We start from the raw sequence: 18107 nt of genomic DNA, 5'->3' as shown, positions 1-18107 counted from the left end.
GAATTCAGCAAACGACTTCTCCTGGACATTCTGGATGACTCTTCTGGATGTTGTCTGTGAAACTGTAATAACAACTGAAGATCAGCACTTGTGGAAAAAAATTAAAATTTTTGCATTTTCCCCTCTAACTCGAAGTGTTCATTTCTATAAAATAAAAGTGATAGCTATTGTTTTTGCATATATTTTCTTAAATTTCATTACTGTCATGCATATGAACTGTGAATTTAAACGTTACTGACATTTTTGTAATGGTGAGTTTTGAAAAATGTGCTATTCCTTAGCTTTTGAAAGGCAGTATATATAGCGAATAAGATGAAAATACATTTTTTTATGTTCTTATTTGAATATAAACTGTGAATATTTTATAAACAGTAAACATGTTACATATGTTAACTAAGCATTACTTGGAAAGAAAATAAAAAATTGGTAATCATACAAACCATTTGACATCTTTGTTATTAATGGGAAAGTAAAAATAGATACTAATGTAACATATTTCCATATTTTTAGGGTTCTCTAGTTACAAGCATGTTGATGGGAATGTTAATATTTAAAAGGAGGTAACTATGATTTCTGAATAATTATATTATATAATGGATAGAAATATATTTTAATGTATGTTAAAGATGTTATAAACTAGAGATAATTTATAGTAACTGACAGTTCCTCAAATACATACCTGCTCAAAAAATAAGTAACAAAAGAAAAACACGGAGTAAATCAAAACCTACTTAAAGTATATGCGTGAAAATGATTCAAGAGGTTGGTGTGGCATTACTAGACCGCATAGCAAACAATAAAGCAAAGATATACAAAAACACGTGTATTGCGACTATCACATCATAAAAGACCAAATGGATCGGAAGAATGTGCTATGGAAACATTAGGCTAATAACGGCTATGATACCCTCTAGCTAAAATGCAATCTTGACAGCAGCGAGGCAAGCTGGCAATAGTATAGTTGATCGCTTGTTATGGCAGTAATGCTCATTCCTGTAGTAATGCATGTTGGAGTTTGCGGAGGGTGTCTGACAGCACACTGAGACCTACTATCTGTCGTCCCAACATGTCCCATGCATGATTTATGGGGTTCAGGTCCAGTGATCTAGCAGGTCACAGCAGATGTGGAATGGTTTCATTCTCCAAATAACTGTGTGCCACTTAAGCTCTATGCGAATGGGCATTATCTCTGATAAATATTGTGTCGGTGCCCATTGCAGCCATAAAAGGATGCACGAGAGGGTGTAGAATTTCGTTGTGATATCGGAAGCTGTGATGGAGCAATCAGGAATCACATAGAAGTTGATGTGGCGTTGTTATCCCATCCCATACAATAAGCTTACTTCTCTGTAATGGTTATTTTTGACGATGTTTGGCACCTGATGGTGTGTTCCTGGCTTTTGGCATCTAATTGAGCTTCGGAGATTGTTGTGGATGTTAAATCGAGACTTATCCGTAAAGAGTACAGGACTCCACTTCTCTGGTGTCCAACTGTGTTGTTCACAGGCCCAATTCAATTGCTTTGTGGCATGCAGTGGGGACGATGTAACACAAACCACAAGTTGTTGCACATACAGACCATCTTCATGCAGTCGACGCATAACAGTTTGGCAGGATATGTGCCGTCCTGCAACAGCAGAGATGTGATGCCAGCTGTCATGCTGTTAGTGATCTATGGCGTCTTGCATATAGCAATAAGAAGCAGTCGTCTGTCATTGTGGTAATCCTCCAGCATCCAGACACATGTCTTCTCTAACCCATGTTTTTTCTTGGGTTTTGATCCCTTTGGTAACAATTCCACAGCCTGTTTAAGACATTATAACGCACATTCAACTGTCTCGCAACTGTGGATTGCCTTGCACCAGGCTTGCAGCATCCCAGCTGCCCTTCAACATATAATATCATGCAAATTGTCTTCGGCTCTTGCTTTCCACTTTGGCTATCTCGTATTATATGGAACTATCTCTGCTTGCGAAATGATGCATAGGTCCGGCATGTGCGTCATGGTATGACTGTGGGATTGTGTTTTATGCTAAATTTTAGTTATCTATTTGCATTTGAGGATAGCCAGGTCTCAGTGCACCATCAGAAACCCTCCACAAACTCCAATGTGCATTACTACAGGAATGGGCACTACTGCCGTAACAAGTGATCAACTATACTATTGCCAGCTTGCATCGCTGCTGTCAAGTATGCATGTCAACTAGAAGGTATCATAGCCGTTATTAGCACAATGTTTCCATAGCACATTTCGTATATCTTTGCTTTATTGTTTGCTATGTGGTCTTGTAATGCCACACCAACCTCTCGAATCATTTTCACGCATATCCTTTAAATAGGTTTTGTTACATTCTGTGTTTTGCTTTTTGTTAATTATTTTTTGAGCAGGTATGTATTTGAGGATCTATCAGTAACTAAAAATTATCTCTAGTTCCCTCTATTTGCTATGCAAATTGTTTTAATTGTGCTTTTTACATTTGTATCTTTTCTGTTAGTTGCTTCTGTTAGTATGTTTATATATATAAATAAACCATCCCATGCTACTCATGGCATGTTTATCTGAAGTAAAATAGGCATGTCTGATTGAGTAAAAGCATTTTTGAGCCTCCGTATTGGAATTTATCAAAATTTAATATTGTTAATGTTTTTAAATAATGAAAGTTTATCTGAAGTAAAATTCAAGAGCATCATGTGAATTTTAATAATGGGCTGTACCTCGCTAATGTTGTATGCTTTGATATAGCAATTTCTGTAATTTGACACATTTGGGATTTGCCTGTGTGCACAACTGAATTGTGGATCTATCACCAGAGCATTAATAACACTCAGGATTTATATCAGTGTTCATTGTTGCCTGATTGTTTATTCCTACATTTATTTATTATTCTATTTATTCTTATTTGTGTTCTTATTTTAGTTATTTTTTTACATTCAGCTGCATTAAAAGCCTTGCATACCAATTAACACGTTGAGCGCGGTGCCGAATTTGCTGTCCTTTCCGTTCAGCCGGCAGCGAGCTAAGCTGTATTTTTGTTTAGAATATTTCAATACATTTTATTAAAACTAAATTTGATCACATTTCATTGAGACTATATTTATTTTTTAACTCTAATACTGTGGGTCCCATGGACCGACGCCAGCCAAACGAAAATTAGGGACCGACACCGGCCACATGGAAAGTTCAAGGGACCGGTGCCGTGCTCAACGTGTTAAGTGACTAGCAGGTGCAGAAGATAATGTAAATGCTAACAACTGCCAATGTTATCTTTGCTTTTTATTGAAAATTTTAGATGGAACACTTGACAAAACATTGCATAAATCCTATCAGATAAAATACAGTCATTACTCAACAAAAATAAAAGTGTTAAAATTTATTTTGTTGAAAATTAAAAGCATTTCTGGAGAGAGCTGTTTGAGCTGGTTAGATTTTTTATAGAGAAGTAAAGCTAGAATATGTGAATATATAGACTTTCTAATATGCAGCTTTGATCTATTTTCGAAACCACTATGATGGATTTATAAAATGAGCTAAGAAAGTGTAGGTATTAGGTGAATAACACTAGTATACATTGTTTTCCAGATGTTGATTTTTATTTGCCATTTATCTGAGGTTCAGCCATGTCCAATTCCTAAGGTTGCTGGATTTAGGAAGCACAACCTCTGCTTAATTTCAGTTGTAATAAGAATAATTTCATAATAATCAAATATTTTATATAAAACGTAATATGCAGCATGTGATGGAAAGTGTTATACGTGTTTGAATTTAGCAATTTTTATATCAACTAGCCACTTGTGTGGCCAGCTGTCTAATATAGGTATAAAAAGGGAAAAATATATAATAAGTGCAGTTAGTATAATTTCCCTGGGTCCAGCTAGTATAACTTCATAAAAATATTTAATGATTTTAATAATAAACCAAAAGTATTGCTTTTGTGATTATAGTAGACACTGCTTTATGTGATCATGGTTAATGCTAACATTTGGATATTATCAAATTGCCGAAGTGGCAAATTTGCTCCATACACAAATAAGTGGGACTTCGGTCCCGCTTATTTGTGTATGGAAACATACAACACAGTAAAACAGCAGATCTTTAGAATTTCCGATACACAGTCTTGCATACTGGAGATAAAAATGTTTTTTTCTATACATTGTTGCCATTGATCATTTTGAAATCATTGAGTTTGTTAATCAAATATTTGTTAAAGTTTTACAAAATTTGAAATAGGTAATAAAATAAAGTTCGGGCTTCCGAGTGCCCATCTTCGGTTGGAGGATTATGTTATTCAAAATTTCATGGCTCTAGGTACTGTTGTTTTTTTTTACAGTGTGAGAAACATTCATGCAGATTCTTCATTATTCAGTTTCTTTAAATATAATACATGGTGATAATATTTGGTGGCAATAGTTGGAAATGTGAATCAACACAGAAAGTGAAACGACGGAAAATGCCATTTTGAGACTTATAGCCCTTTGGGTATGCCTCTTCGGACTAATAAAAGGGAAATTAGCAAATAAGATCGAAATAGATAAGAATTGGCAAGTGAAAAATATACCACCAAGTAAGGGATTAAGTTGCCAAACATCTTGATTTTGATTTTAATCAAAGATTCATAAATTATTCATTTGTGAAGCCTCTCAGACACAGGTTCTTCTTAAAGAGTCTAAATAATTATAATAATTAGGATTTAGTTTTCCTTGTGCAGGGGAAAGGGGCTAAGATTCCTGAAAACATCTATGAACTAAGGTTGCTTTTTGGTCTGTAGACAAATAACTTCCATTAATATTATAGAGTTTATAAATGACTTTCTGCATTAATGGCATTATCACGAAGTCATAAACAAATGTTTAAATTTATCTGATTAAAATGTTAAAGTCCCTATCTACATATTTCTAGTTATGTTTATAATAAATTAGTTAAATTCCATTGCTATTCTGAAAGATGTCTTTTTCTCATCATTTAATGTTATCATTCAGTTAATATTATCAATATATCCATGGACAAATGTGATCCTATCAAGTGGCACCTACTGTTTGGCAATTTAATCAATCTTTCCAATCCAAGATTTTAGACTTTAGATGGAATAGAAATTATACACTAAACTGTAGCTTACTGTATAATTTCTTTAATATTTTTAACTGCTTTTAATTATGATCTGAAAGGTACTGGAATAGAGAAAAATGGTTTAAAGCATTTTATTAAACAGTTCAACGTGGAATAAGAAATATGTATCAACTAATTTCTTTCCGTCAGACCTCCTCAATGTTTGGCATGTTATTGCATTTTTCAATACATGTTGGCAGTACTAATATTAGTTCAAATATCAATTGTTTTATTTTGTTTTCGGTGAAGGATTTGATGACAGAGAACACAGTGGTCATTCTGCAGCAATCCATCATATTTATTGTCTGTAGTCATTTTCCCCCCTACCTCTGCAACAAAGCCTGGCGAATCTTTCTCAAAGAATCATAAAGAGAAACCACACACACACACACACAAAAAAAAAAAAAAAAGAAGCTTTAAAGTGATATCACTTCATGTAAGATATCTGGACAGTTTAAACATAATGAATACTGAAGAATTTTCTTATTATTATTATCATGAATCCAGCTAGGCAAAGCAGTTAGTTAAATGATTTTTTTTTTTAAATCAGTAAAAAAGTTAAAAAAAGTATTTTTAAAACCTGCACTTATTGTTTTTTAATGTTACATTTTTTCATCAGTATCGGACAGATTAAATTTGAAAGTTAAATATCTTATGCTTTGCTGACACTGGCACATGGATGATAAAGTATTTATTTCTGGCAGTGGCAACACTAAATAGCCAGCTTTTTAAATTAAATTTGAAACATAAATATCATGCATTTTGCCATTGGCAGCATACTTGTGCACAAAATATTAAAAATATTTTCGTTCGAGCAGTGGCAACACATTGCTTTTAAATCACCGAGTTTGGTAATGAAAAATTCATTAAATTTGTACAAAATATGAAATAAAGAACGAATTCAAAATTCAGACTTCGTATTGTACACATATGAATGGAGGACTGTGTGTTAAAAATTTAGTGGCTGTAGGTCAGGGGTTCTTAACCAGGTGGATCCCCCCCCCGTTAGGAATTTCATAGTTTCACAGGGGATACAGTCAGCCTTTATCTGTTAAGTATTTAGTTGTAGTGTATGAATATAGAAAACTACTTCAAGGTTTGATATTTATAACATTTTTTATACTTTTCCTTGTTTAATTTATAAAACACATTAAAAGATAATCTAAATTTAAATGCATAGATATATTTCAAATTTTGGAAAGGATGATTGTCTAGCAATAGTGAAATGGGTGCATGGGGAAAGAACCATTGCTGTAGGTGCTGCCATTTTACTCAGTGCAATAAACAAACAAGCAAATATGTATACAAAATACATAGCAATTTGTCATTACGTACACATAAATACGTAGCAAATTGTCGTTAAATAACAACAGAGATTATTGAGGAAATGTTTCATTTAACAGGTACACAATTACTAAATACTTATCAGTGTTGATGGTGTCTGTGGGAATTTTTATTGCAACATGGGCATCACAAAATTTAAAGGTAATGTATGACTTCATTTGAATTTTCTGCATTTTGAAATTTTAGTTATTAAATGAATTATTAACTTTTGTTTCCCTTTCCTTAATCTAGTCAGGTGGAGAATACTCAAGTTCTACAGCTTTAAATCAGTCTGTAATTGGTAGGTTTTTCTTATTTTTGTAGAATAACATGTTTGATTTATTTTATGATTTAAAATTTAATATGATATATCATTCAAAAGTTTTATTATTTTATTACTACACTCACGTTTGTGAAAATTGCAACACTATGAAGGACTTACGCGAGTGAGCTGAAATTTTCAGGAAATGCAAAGTAGCGCATGATATGCAAATGATTAGAATTGCAAATCCGTAGCGCATGCGTATGCTGAGCAGCGCCCTCTGAACGGCTGATGGATCCGAATAAATAGACGGCTGTAGCGAGGCGTGTATGGTTATCGGTGGTTATCTGCTAGTGGTAAACGTTAACTCAATCTGTACTTATGCCTCGTCGACGAAAGAGAGCGAGATTTGAACAACTTACAGAGTTTGAACGAGGGAGAATCATCGGCCTTCGTGAAGCTGGATTGTCGTATCGTGCAGTAGCCTCTCGTGTGCAGCGTAACAGCAGCACAGTGATGCGCGTTTGGAAGCAGTGGACGGACGAGTGTCGGACAACTCGGAAATCCGGGAGTAGACCCCGAAATGTGACGTCAGCTCGCGATGATAGACACCTGGTCCGCATGTCGCGGATGGACCGTACAGCTTCCTCTAGACAATTGGCAGCACTGTGGTCAATAGCTACAGGTGTTTCATTGTGTGCTTCATCAATTCGTAGACGTCTGCTGCAGTGTGGACTGCGCGCACGGACTCCTTTATACAGGATCCCCCTAACGCACGACCATCGCCGCCTGCGGCTACAATGGGCCAATCAGCATAGAGACTGGCGTGCTGATTGGCAGCATGTCGTGTTTTCTAACGAATCCCGCTTTAATTTGTGGTACCATGATGGCCGCATTCGTGTCAGACGCTATGCCGGTGAACGCCACCTTCCGGAGTGCATTATCGAACGCCACAGTGGACGAACACCCAGAGTTATGGTCTGGGGCGCCATAGCATATCATAGACGATCTCAATTGCTACGAATTGTGGGCAATCTGAACAGCAACCGGTATATCCGTGAAGTTCTACAGCCCGAAGCTGTTCCCTTCCTTCAAAGCTTGCCAGGCGCTGTATTTCAACAGGACAATGCCCGCCCTCATACTGCTCGGATTGTTAAATCCTTCTTTGCAGCGCAGCAGGTACAGCTTCTTCCTTGGCCTGCGTGTTCCCCGGATATGTCGCCAATTGAACATGTGTGGGATGTCATTGGTCGGCGTCTTGCTCGTGATCCTCGTCCTGTTGCGTCTGCAGACGAACTTTGGGTACGCGTAAAAACGATATGGAATGCTCTTCCTCAGTCAGACATTCAAACTTTGTTTGACTCCATGCCACGTCATGTAGCAGCACTTATTGCGGCGCGTGGTGGCCACACAAAATACTGATTCTGATCTCTTGTTATTGTTTGTTTGCTTTGAACATTTAATCATTTATTTGTACCACTACCACTCAACTGTGTATTAAATTGCATTCAATTATGACGATTCCTTCTTGGTGTTGCAATTTTCACAAACGTGAGTGTATTTAATGTAATGATGTAAATTTAATCCTATTGTAGGAAAAAAAATGAGTATTTTATTTATGAATTGAGTTTTATGCAATATTGTTTAAGACATGAAGTCTGTATATTTATCATGAAATACAATTTATACTCTTTTTGATAAAGCATTTATTTATAAGCCACAATTATTAGAATGTATTCCAATGACAAATGTGTCTACAATAAGCAGAATTGGTTTCTGGAAACTTCTCCCCCCCCTCCCCCCCTTTTTTTTTTTTTTTTTCATGGAACTAGGTGTGGGAAATAAGGTGGATGTTCTTAGATTGGAATCTAGTTCTTCGCTAAAAACAACTTGGTTGGCAAGGTATTATGGCAAAGAATCCATGAGCTATTCTTACATGCGTTAGATTTTTTCCCCTTCTTTCATCGTAAAAAATTGTCAAAACCTCCTTGTAGTAGATATCTTTTAGTTTTTCAGGTATTTATTCCATATAAATACTTTTTTAAGTATTGGGAGAAAATTGTTCCCTTGTTTTGCTTTGACCTGCCTTTTGTGCCACTGATGAAGTGTTATCTTTCATCTGCCAAGATTCGTATGTAGGTCAGTGTCATATTGGGGCAGGACATTATATATTGCAGTTTATAACAATTTTTAAATGTGAAAGTACAAATGAATGTTAGTACGTCAATCTTGGTTCTGTAGAATAAGCAATATATACAGTGGATGGACAAAAATATGGAAACACCTTGCGAAATGCATGTTTGAAAAAACAGATTGATTTTAATGAAATATGTAGGTGGCGCTGGCGTTTTTGACTAATGACGCCACCTATACAACTTCGTAAATGTGCTAAACAGTTCAGTTGTTGTCGGAGTACCGTTATGTGAGGTTGTCATTGCATTATGTCAGAGTTAACAGACTTCGAACGTGGGCAAATTGTTGGAGCACGTATGGTAGGTGCTTCCGTAAGCAAGGTAGCCGAGGTGTTTAGTGTTTCAAGAGGTACTGTATCGAAGATTTATTCCGCATATGTGAAAAGCAAAAAAACATCATCTGCTAAATCACAGCGCGGACGAAAGTGTGTCCTGAGTGATCGTGAGAGACGATCATTAAGGGCAATTGTGATGAAAAATAAGAAGACCACAGCTGCAAAAGTTACTGCTGAAATGAATGTTGTGTTACCGAACCCTGTGAGTACCAAAACAATTAGAAGGGAGCTTCATAAACAGGGAATTGCTGGCCGTGCTGCAATCGAGAAGCCACTCATCAGTGATGCTAATGCCCGTAACAGGAAAAGGTGGTGTTTAAGTCATAAAGCCTGGACTATAGAGCAGTGGTAGCGAGTAATATCAGGGTTACCACGCTACCTGGAAAACCGGGAGAACCGGGAAAAGTCAGGGAATTCAAAAATTGACCAAAATATTCAGGGAAAAGTCAGGGAATTTAAGTATTTTTGTCAAAATCTGGAAAAGTCAGGGAAGTTCATACAACGATCCCGCCAAAAAAAGTGATTTTTGCGCCGACGTCGGAAGAGGTAACTTTTTTGGCGAATTATGTATCACGTGAGTGTCATTCGGGTAGCTGGCATAGAGCCAATTTTCGCAGCTCCAATTTGATTGTCTTTTAGAAAGGCAAAGCAACTTTCCCGCAACTTTTGGTTTCCAGTATTCTCGAGAATCGCATGTGCAGTGCATGAACTAAAGAAAGTACCTGTTCTCGTATAAAACAAAATGGGTTTAATCCTAGTATATGGTACTATGGAGGTTAGAATCAAAGAATATGTATTGTAAAGAAGGAAAACCTCTCTGCAATAGACGTGGCTGTGGCTCCGTTCCATCATAGAGGGAAACAGCTGTGCATGTCTGATATATCTGTCACCAAAGCTCGAAACCGGTGTCGAAATTCGAAGGTCACGTTATCAAGAGTTCATAAAATGAATATCGTTTAAAATTTCTTTAACCACTTGCGCTAAAAAGACGTGCCACACACGTCAAGATGCTTTTGTCTCAAACCACGAGCGACGTGAACACCACGTCGATAAGCATTTATCGCAAAAATGAAAATAACGTGGTGCACATGTCGCCTAACAACGAGATTGTTTATTTCTCGAGTTACAGCTCTGGATTGCACTCACAGATGCGGAGCGGCGTAAATGAGACACTTTACCGCTTGTTATATTGTAGCGCACGGCACCGCAACCGTGAAGTTTAGTCTTAGCGCAAGTGGTTAAACTCTAAAGGAAAAGAAAATATTTTTTGGCGCAAGTAAATTAATTCATGGATTAGTTATTTTCAGAAAAAAAAAAAAAAAACCCCTACTACGAAAATCCGTTTTTAAAATTATTGTGAAAAATCCAAGAAGAAACGTCCTTTGATAAAACGTTTCTTCTTGGAATTTTCGCAATAATTTAAAAACGGATTTTCGTAGTTTTCTTTTTGTCAAAGAGCGTTTCTTCTTAACACGTGTTTCTCAATTTCCTGTACACATCGCGGAGAGGGAAATTCTGACCGCCAGGTTCCGTCGCCAAATCCCTTGGCAAATTTTCCCTCCGCATTCTAGCGGCGTAATAGCATTTCACTTGTATGGAACCTTTTCTTCTTTACATAGACGCTCTTTGGTTAGAATAATAATGGGATTTGGCGACATCTTGATGCGCAGTAAACGGGTCATTTTGGTCTTGGCGACAATTTTCAAAATCATGCCAAAGTCTTACCGTATACTAGAATTTTACTGCAAAATCTTTTTAAACCTTTTTTTTTCTTTTAATAAATACCTTGCCATTTTGCGGTAAAATAAAAAAATAGTAATCAGTCATCTAGGCTAGCCATGTATTATAACTATATTCGCTAAAATATACATGATTATTCTAATTCAATTTTTAAGTAATCATTTTTATGTTATTCATATAATTTAATGTTGCTTCTTCCCTCTAAATTTATTTATTATTAGTAAATAATATTTCCAAATTTCAGGAAATTTTCTCTGGCATAATCCTGAAATTAATTATAGCACTATGATGGCATACCATCACGAAATTTAATGCACATATTTTTTCTTTATGTATGCTGCAAAATAAATATAAAATACCTCAATTTATTAAAATAGATTTCTTTCTTTCGTTTAGCTGCAGAATGTCTGCAAAAAAAGCCTTATTTTATTCCAGATTGGGAAGATTCTAATCTCTATCTTCAGTGGAGAAAACAACAACTATTATAATTATATTTGTGTTTTCAAGTGTGAAGGTTTTAAGAACATACCTCACGCAAATTAAATTTACCTAAAATCTAACCTAACTATTTAGCATTGCGTTGTGATTTATAAGGACCGGATTAGCCTCTTGTTGAACTGGTGATGATCATGAGTAATAATTAAATAAAACATACATTTGTTATCCAATATATATATCTTAAATTTTATTAAGTTTCTTAAGTGGAAATCTAAACAAAATTATCAAACAAAGTATACCAAGAATAATTAAGAATAAATGTCGTCTGGGATTTATTGAATAATTAAGTGAATTTGCTACACAATACAAGTAATACTATAATTAATTTACCTCTTAGCACAGCCAACGTACATTACGCGGATAGACTGGAATTTTCTTGAAACACACCTGGAAAACCTGGAAAAGTCAGGGAATTACATTCTCCTGTTTGAGTGGCAACCCTGTAATATGGTTTGACGAGTCTTCTTTCACATTGTTTCCCACTTCTGGCCGAGTTTATGTCTGGAGAACGCCATCTCAAGCCTATAATACAGACTGCTTGTTGCCAAGAGTGAAACATGGCAGGGGTTCTGTTATGGTTTGGGCAGCCATATCGTAGTTCTCTGCTAGCCCCATGATAACTGTGTCAGGGCACATGACTGCCAAGACTTATGTGAACATTTTGGCCGATCAAGTTCATCCCATGGTAGAAACTTTGTTCCCCGATGGTGATGGTGTCTTCCAAGACGACAAAGCCCCTGTTCACACAGCTCACATTGTCCAGGACTGGTTTTCTGAGCACGAGGATGAGTTGTCCCATCTCCCCTGTCCACCACAGTCACCAGACGTGAGTATTATCGAACCTTTGTGGTCTACATTGGAACGGAAAGTGCGTTCTCGTTATCTGAACTTGCCACCGTTTTGCAGGAAGAATGGTATAATATTCCCTTGGCAAACATACAGGAACTGTATTTATCCATTCCGAGAAGACTGCAAGCTGTTTTGGATGCCAACGGGTTTCCTACACCATATTAAGCAAAGAAACATGTTTTTTTATAGGTGTTTCCATATTTTTGTCCAACCCCTGTAGGTAATCTTTAATAGCTTTTCTCCTCTGTTAAAATCTCTTAAGCCAATTCCAAAATTTGTGAAATAAATAAGGATTCCTGTAATCTTTCTGCAGAAGCTTTGTCACTATAGACAGTTTACCCATTTTCATGTAGAATTCCATGGTGATGTGATATTAATATTACAACCAAATACTTAGATTCCAGTGGATGACAGAAACATGCAACATTTCAAACAATGTTTGCTGCTGAACTGAATGCCTCTTAACCTTTAAATGCTAACCTTAAAAGAAGAAATATTGGCCAATCACACATTTATCAGCATCACTAAATCTTTTTTTTTTTTTTTTTTTTTTTTTTTTTTTTTTTTTTTTCAAGATCACGGTAGTGCAGGGAAAAGTTCAGTCCTTTTATTTTTAAGCCATATCTTGTAGGAATTCTTTCTTCATGAATTTCTCTTAAGGACAAATTATTTCATGTATGTGAGAAATTTGTTATTCTATGAAATTAAGGGCATATTTTACAAACTATTACATTGCTTGTAAATTATTACATTGCTTGTAAATTATATATGCAAATATTTATATCTTCAATTATTGCTAAATTAATTCTACTCAATTTTAAATTAATCCTATTCAATTGTTATGAGTAATAATCATTACAAAGTATATACTACTTGAATTTCAGTTCATTAAGGTTTCTGTATTGCTAAGTGTTTTTCTGTCAGTTGAAGTATACAAGGTAAATTACTGTGATAGTATCTCTTTTGTGATACATAATATTTATTTAAGGTCTTTTAGAGCCAAAATTATAATAAGGACTTTGTAAAGAACACTGGTTAAATAAATTAATAGATTAGGCCATTAATTTTCTCAGCAATATTGAAAATTTTAAATTTCTTTGATCCTTTGTGCCATTTTTATATCTCTGTGCTGAACAGACTGGATTATGCGTATAGTTCTTTATTATTTCCTCGCCTTTTTTAATTGTCCGTAACAATATTATTCTAAATTTAATGAATAAATTTAAAATACCGAATATGTGTCACTAATTTGATCATCTTTCTTTACCTTTGTTCGTGCAATGGCAAGAACTTCCATTTCTCATTTTGTAGATAATTATTTCCAGTTCTTTTGTTTCATCTAAGCCTTAAATCTAAAAACATCTTAAGAGTGTTGTCGAAAATTAAATAAGCATTTTAATTAATTGCTGTTTTATTTATGATTATTAAGTTTACAAAAGAAGTATGTTTTAATTTATAATTTTTGCATTTCATATACTGATAGCATCTTAAACTAAAATGCAAAAAAGAATGTATTTTCAAATCAAAATTCCCTATGAGATCAAAACTTCTACTGCAAAAATTTGAGAATCAAATGCCATACCAAAAACGACTTTTCTTAGGGTATATTTCATTCTTTTTCTTTTTGAATTGCATATATTCTTCCCAGAATAAACTGTTACAGTTTTTTTCACACATAGTATTAATGTAAGTTTGTAAAAGCAGTTCCCTTTAATACCTGGTGTAACTGTACAAATTACAATATTTCTCACTTCCTATCCATTAACTATTTTTATATTTAATATGCATTATGTTATTGGAGATATTTAAAAATAACACAAATTTCTAAACATTTATTTTCATATTATCAGGAATATTGCTGTTATCATTTTCCTTGATTGTATCAGCTGGATTAGGCATTTATCAAGAATATATATTTAAAAAATATGGAAAACATCCTCGAGAAGCACTTTTTTATTCTGTAAGTAACCATTACAGTTTGAATTAAGAATCATATAATATTATTAAATTATTTAAATTTCATAATAATGAACTGTATAACATTTTTGTTTCCATGTGTAATTGTTCTGTCATGTCTTAGAACAAACAGTTAATCACATGTATATTATTACATTTCATGTCTAAATAGTTCTAATAAGATTAGATATAAGTCATTCAGAAATGCAGGGAAAGGTATGTAAAATTCTAAGAGTTAATGAATACCTTAAATTTGAATTATGGCGCTAGAATTTTCTTTACCTTCAACTTTTCCTATCCTCTATGTTAGTGGTTCTGTTTTTTTTTTTTTTTTTTTTTTTTTTTTTTTTTTTTTTTTTTTTTTTTTGCCCCATGCAACCGTTTCACTAGATCTAGATGATCATCCTCCCAGCTTCCTATTTTAAAATTAAAAAAATACATTACTCTGCGCAAACAAAAAATGGGAGAGTTCTATATCTCCCGTTCTACTGGACGGATTGACAAAATTCAAATTGCGTTTTTCCATATGTCAAAAGCTCGTTTTAGAATATGTACAGTACAAAGTCCAAAATCCGGACGTCCATTATCTGGAATAATCTAAAATCCGGACCTCAAAGCCAAAAACTTTTTTTTTAAATGCTTTACGCATGCACGTTTGATTTTTCCTTTCACAATAAAATGTGTGGAGATTTTCACTTAAAAATTTCGATTCTTAATTTCACTTAAGAACTAAATAAAATATCTCATTATAGAACAACAATCATGTAAGCATAGATTTGTGAGATTAATAATTTCGCTTACTAGTTGAGTATCTGCTTGGCATACATCTCAAACCAAACATTCACGTATTTCATATCCGTGATGCCGACATGGCGAGTCACTACTTATTATATTTTGCTTTCATCACCGCATATTTATCAATACATGACAGCTTCTGTAATAACTCATGCAGTGATGTCTAAACTTTTTTATATTAGTAATTGAATAACAAAAGTATGGCAACCTTTTATGCTAACATTATGCTTGGTGATGAGTATAGATTTTTAAATCCTGAAATAAAAGTTGGCGAAGAAAAATTCAACAAAAATTTCTTTTCATATGCTAAAAATAAATTTTGTTAATGAAACTCATAGGAAAAAAGATTACATTTAGTGCTATTTTAATTAAGAATAACTGATATGTTATTCACGATAAACCCAAAAGCGGTGGCAGAATTTAGGGAAGCTGAAATTTTTGGAATTAATATATGTGGAAGTTTATTTATTCAGGACTCAGATTAGTTTTAAGCATGTGCAAGAAATAAACGTAGTTATAGTAAATAACTAAACTAATACAATTCAGGCTTAATTCAGTACGCAGTAGGAGCAAGACAAAATTTAGCGAAACAACTTGGCTTTCATTGCCAATCTTTTGATACACAGCCAATAATGTAAAACGGATGCTATTAAGCTAGGCTAAAATTATCTTTACTGATTCTAAGGAATTTCTATTAATGTAGCACAATGCACTGCTCCCTAATCTTCGAATTTGACCCAGCTTATTATTTTTTGCAGACTATTATTATTACGGAAATTTTATAAAAATTAAGCTTGAACTTTCGATTATGTCGAAAAGAGTTTCCAATTCTGGGGCTGCTTAAGGATCTACAAAGCGAAACCATGTTTTCATGTCCATTAAACAAAAAGTGGAATTGCTGTAGCTAATGGATAAAGAAAGAAGGAAATGGAGAAGTATGTTATTAGAAAGTCAACTGTATATGACATAAGAAAAAGGAACTTTTTGAATTTTTTGTGGAAGCAACAACTTAGATTGAAAGAAATTTTTAATAAAGTAAACAAATAAATAGTAAGCTTTTTTTTTGCAAATTTTGATACCCTTTAGATCATAATTGTTCTTTATTTCATAAATTACAATTTCATATTTTTAATTGTATAATTTCTGCATGCCATCTTACCAGATTTAAATTTATGATCGAATATCCCGAAAAAATCCCAAATCCGGAATTACCGAAGTCCCGAGTCCGGATTTTGGACTTTGTACTGTAGGTATTTTGACACAAAATCAGATTTTTTCTGAAATAACATACCAATTCTTTCCATATTTCGATTCTATGACTTAAATTATGCCTAGATATTAAATTTTGTAGTTTTTAGTGAGAAATTTGTATACAAATTTAAAAATTTGATCTTGATGAATTTTTTTTCAATTTGCGCCAAGAATAATTCACTTGGTGAACTTCTTAATTTATAGCAACCTATTTTTCTTTTCCTTCATTGTCCACAATAAAAAAAAAATGTCAGCGTTCATACTTTCAAATAATTTTAACAAAGTGCATAAATCACATTTGATGTTATTATCGCATATAATAAATATGCCAAATTTCAAAACATGCCAAAATGTAAATTCAGGTATATCTTAGGAAATTTTGAATAAAAAATTATAATTTTTAGCAGATATGCTTAGAAAGACGTCTTTAAGATAATGGCAAAAATTTTATAGGTTAAAATATTTTTTCAAAAAATTTATAAAAAAATATTTGAAAATAGAAATTATAAAAATTAACCATAAAAAGGTATGAATTATATTTGGATTAAGCCTAAATTTTGAATTCTGGGAAAAGGAATCTAGTAAGTTTAATAAAAAAATAAATATTAATAAATATATAGCAAATGCAGTTAACACTGAGAAGCTAAAATTTTGAGACTTAATTTTTTAAAAACTATTCGTGTGATTTTTACAAATTTTGACAATTTGGTATAATTTGAATCTTAGAATCAAAATATGGGAAAAAAATGGCAGTCATTTAGAAAAAGTCCGTTTTTTTGTCAAAATACCTGTATTAGAACAATGCTGTATATAAATGTAATTTTATCCAAAGTCACACTGTCGAGACGTGAAAACCGCAAGTTGAATTTCGTCAATTGGCCCACTAAAACGGGCAATATAGAACTGTCTCATTTTTTTTCGCAGTGTACACTTATATAAATTTATATTATTTTTTAATGTGTTTTATAAATTAAACAAAAAATGTATGGAAAATATTGATAATATCAAAATTTGAATAAAATAATTTTTTATATTTACTTATAAATAAAGGACTGATTGAATTCCCTCTTGAAACTTTGAAATTCTCCCCTCCCCTGGTTGAGAACCTTTGCTGTTTATGGATACCCATGATTCAAACAGAACAAAGAACATTGGTGAAATATTAGTTGAAACATTGGTGTAACTTTTCAATGGATATTTCTAGGTAATGATCAATTCATAATAAAAAATTAATTAATATTTTTTTCTGAGCTTTTGCATACTTTTAGCTATTTTTCACATTTTCACTGTAGAAACGTTCTTAGAGTCTGTAAAAAACCTTCACAGAAGTGTGCTGCTTGAAAGAAAAAATCATTCTTAGACCTTTGTTTTAACAATCATTCTTAAATCCTTTTAAACTCAACAGTTTGAAAATATTTGCCAGTAGTGAAACCTAGAGTCATCTTGATGCCAGCCAGGTGAACTGTAAAAATTCTAATAAAAGCAAAATATTAAATTTTGTTTATATGTCTTGCTTTTCACAAAGCAAAAAATGCAAATGACTTTGCATGAACAAGAAAATATTAAAAAGAAATTAATTAGAAAAAATATCACAATATCATAACTACATGCTAATATGTTACAAAGACTAAATTTAGTTATGCAGTACAATTTATGCCAGAAACTGCCACACGTTTTATTCTTTCATATCCTTTTATTTTCTAGAGAGTTCTAATACCGAGTGATGATCTTTCAAAAACATTTTTTCATAAGGATTTTCATAGGATTTAATTCAGATTTCTCATTTAAGAGATTGCTTTTAA

The 18107-nt window shown here is 33.4% G+C and overlaps 1 protein-coding gene across 3 annotated transcripts in view; it reads left to right on the top strand.

The window, feature by feature from the left end:
- LOC118195925 (UDP-xylose and UDP-N-acetylglucosamine transporter-like) overlaps window positions 1–18107 on the top strand; it is a 56148-nt gene that overhangs the window by 13235 nt on the left and 24806 nt on the right. For 2 of the 3 annotated variants that reach the window (XM_085812604.1, XM_035367265.2), the window contains exons 4-7: window positions 511–560; window positions 6508–6589; window positions 6680–6728; window positions 14154–14263. In XM_085812604.1, coding sequence (XP_085668730.1) covers window positions 511–560; window positions 6508–6589; window positions 6680–6728; window positions 14154–14263 — 291 coding nt within the window. Of the gene's footprint in view, window positions 1–510; window positions 561–6507; window positions 6590–6679; window positions 6729–14153; window positions 14264–17355; window positions 17510–18107 lie in introns of all 3 variants that reach the window. The other variant, XR_015040146.1, reaches the window with a different exon arrangement.

The sequence above is a fragment of the Stegodyphus dumicola genome, chromosome 3 (genome assembly GCF_044657685.1).
Source record: "Stegodyphus dumicola isolate Sdum_Otavi_A_Nest chromosome 3, ASM4465768v1".
Lineage (NCBI taxonomy): Eukaryota > Metazoa > Arthropoda > Arachnida > Araneae > Eresidae > Stegodyphus > Stegodyphus dumicola.
The sequence above is the reverse complement of the archived record's forward strand: the minus strand, read 5'-3'. Positions and strand labels throughout refer to the sequence as shown.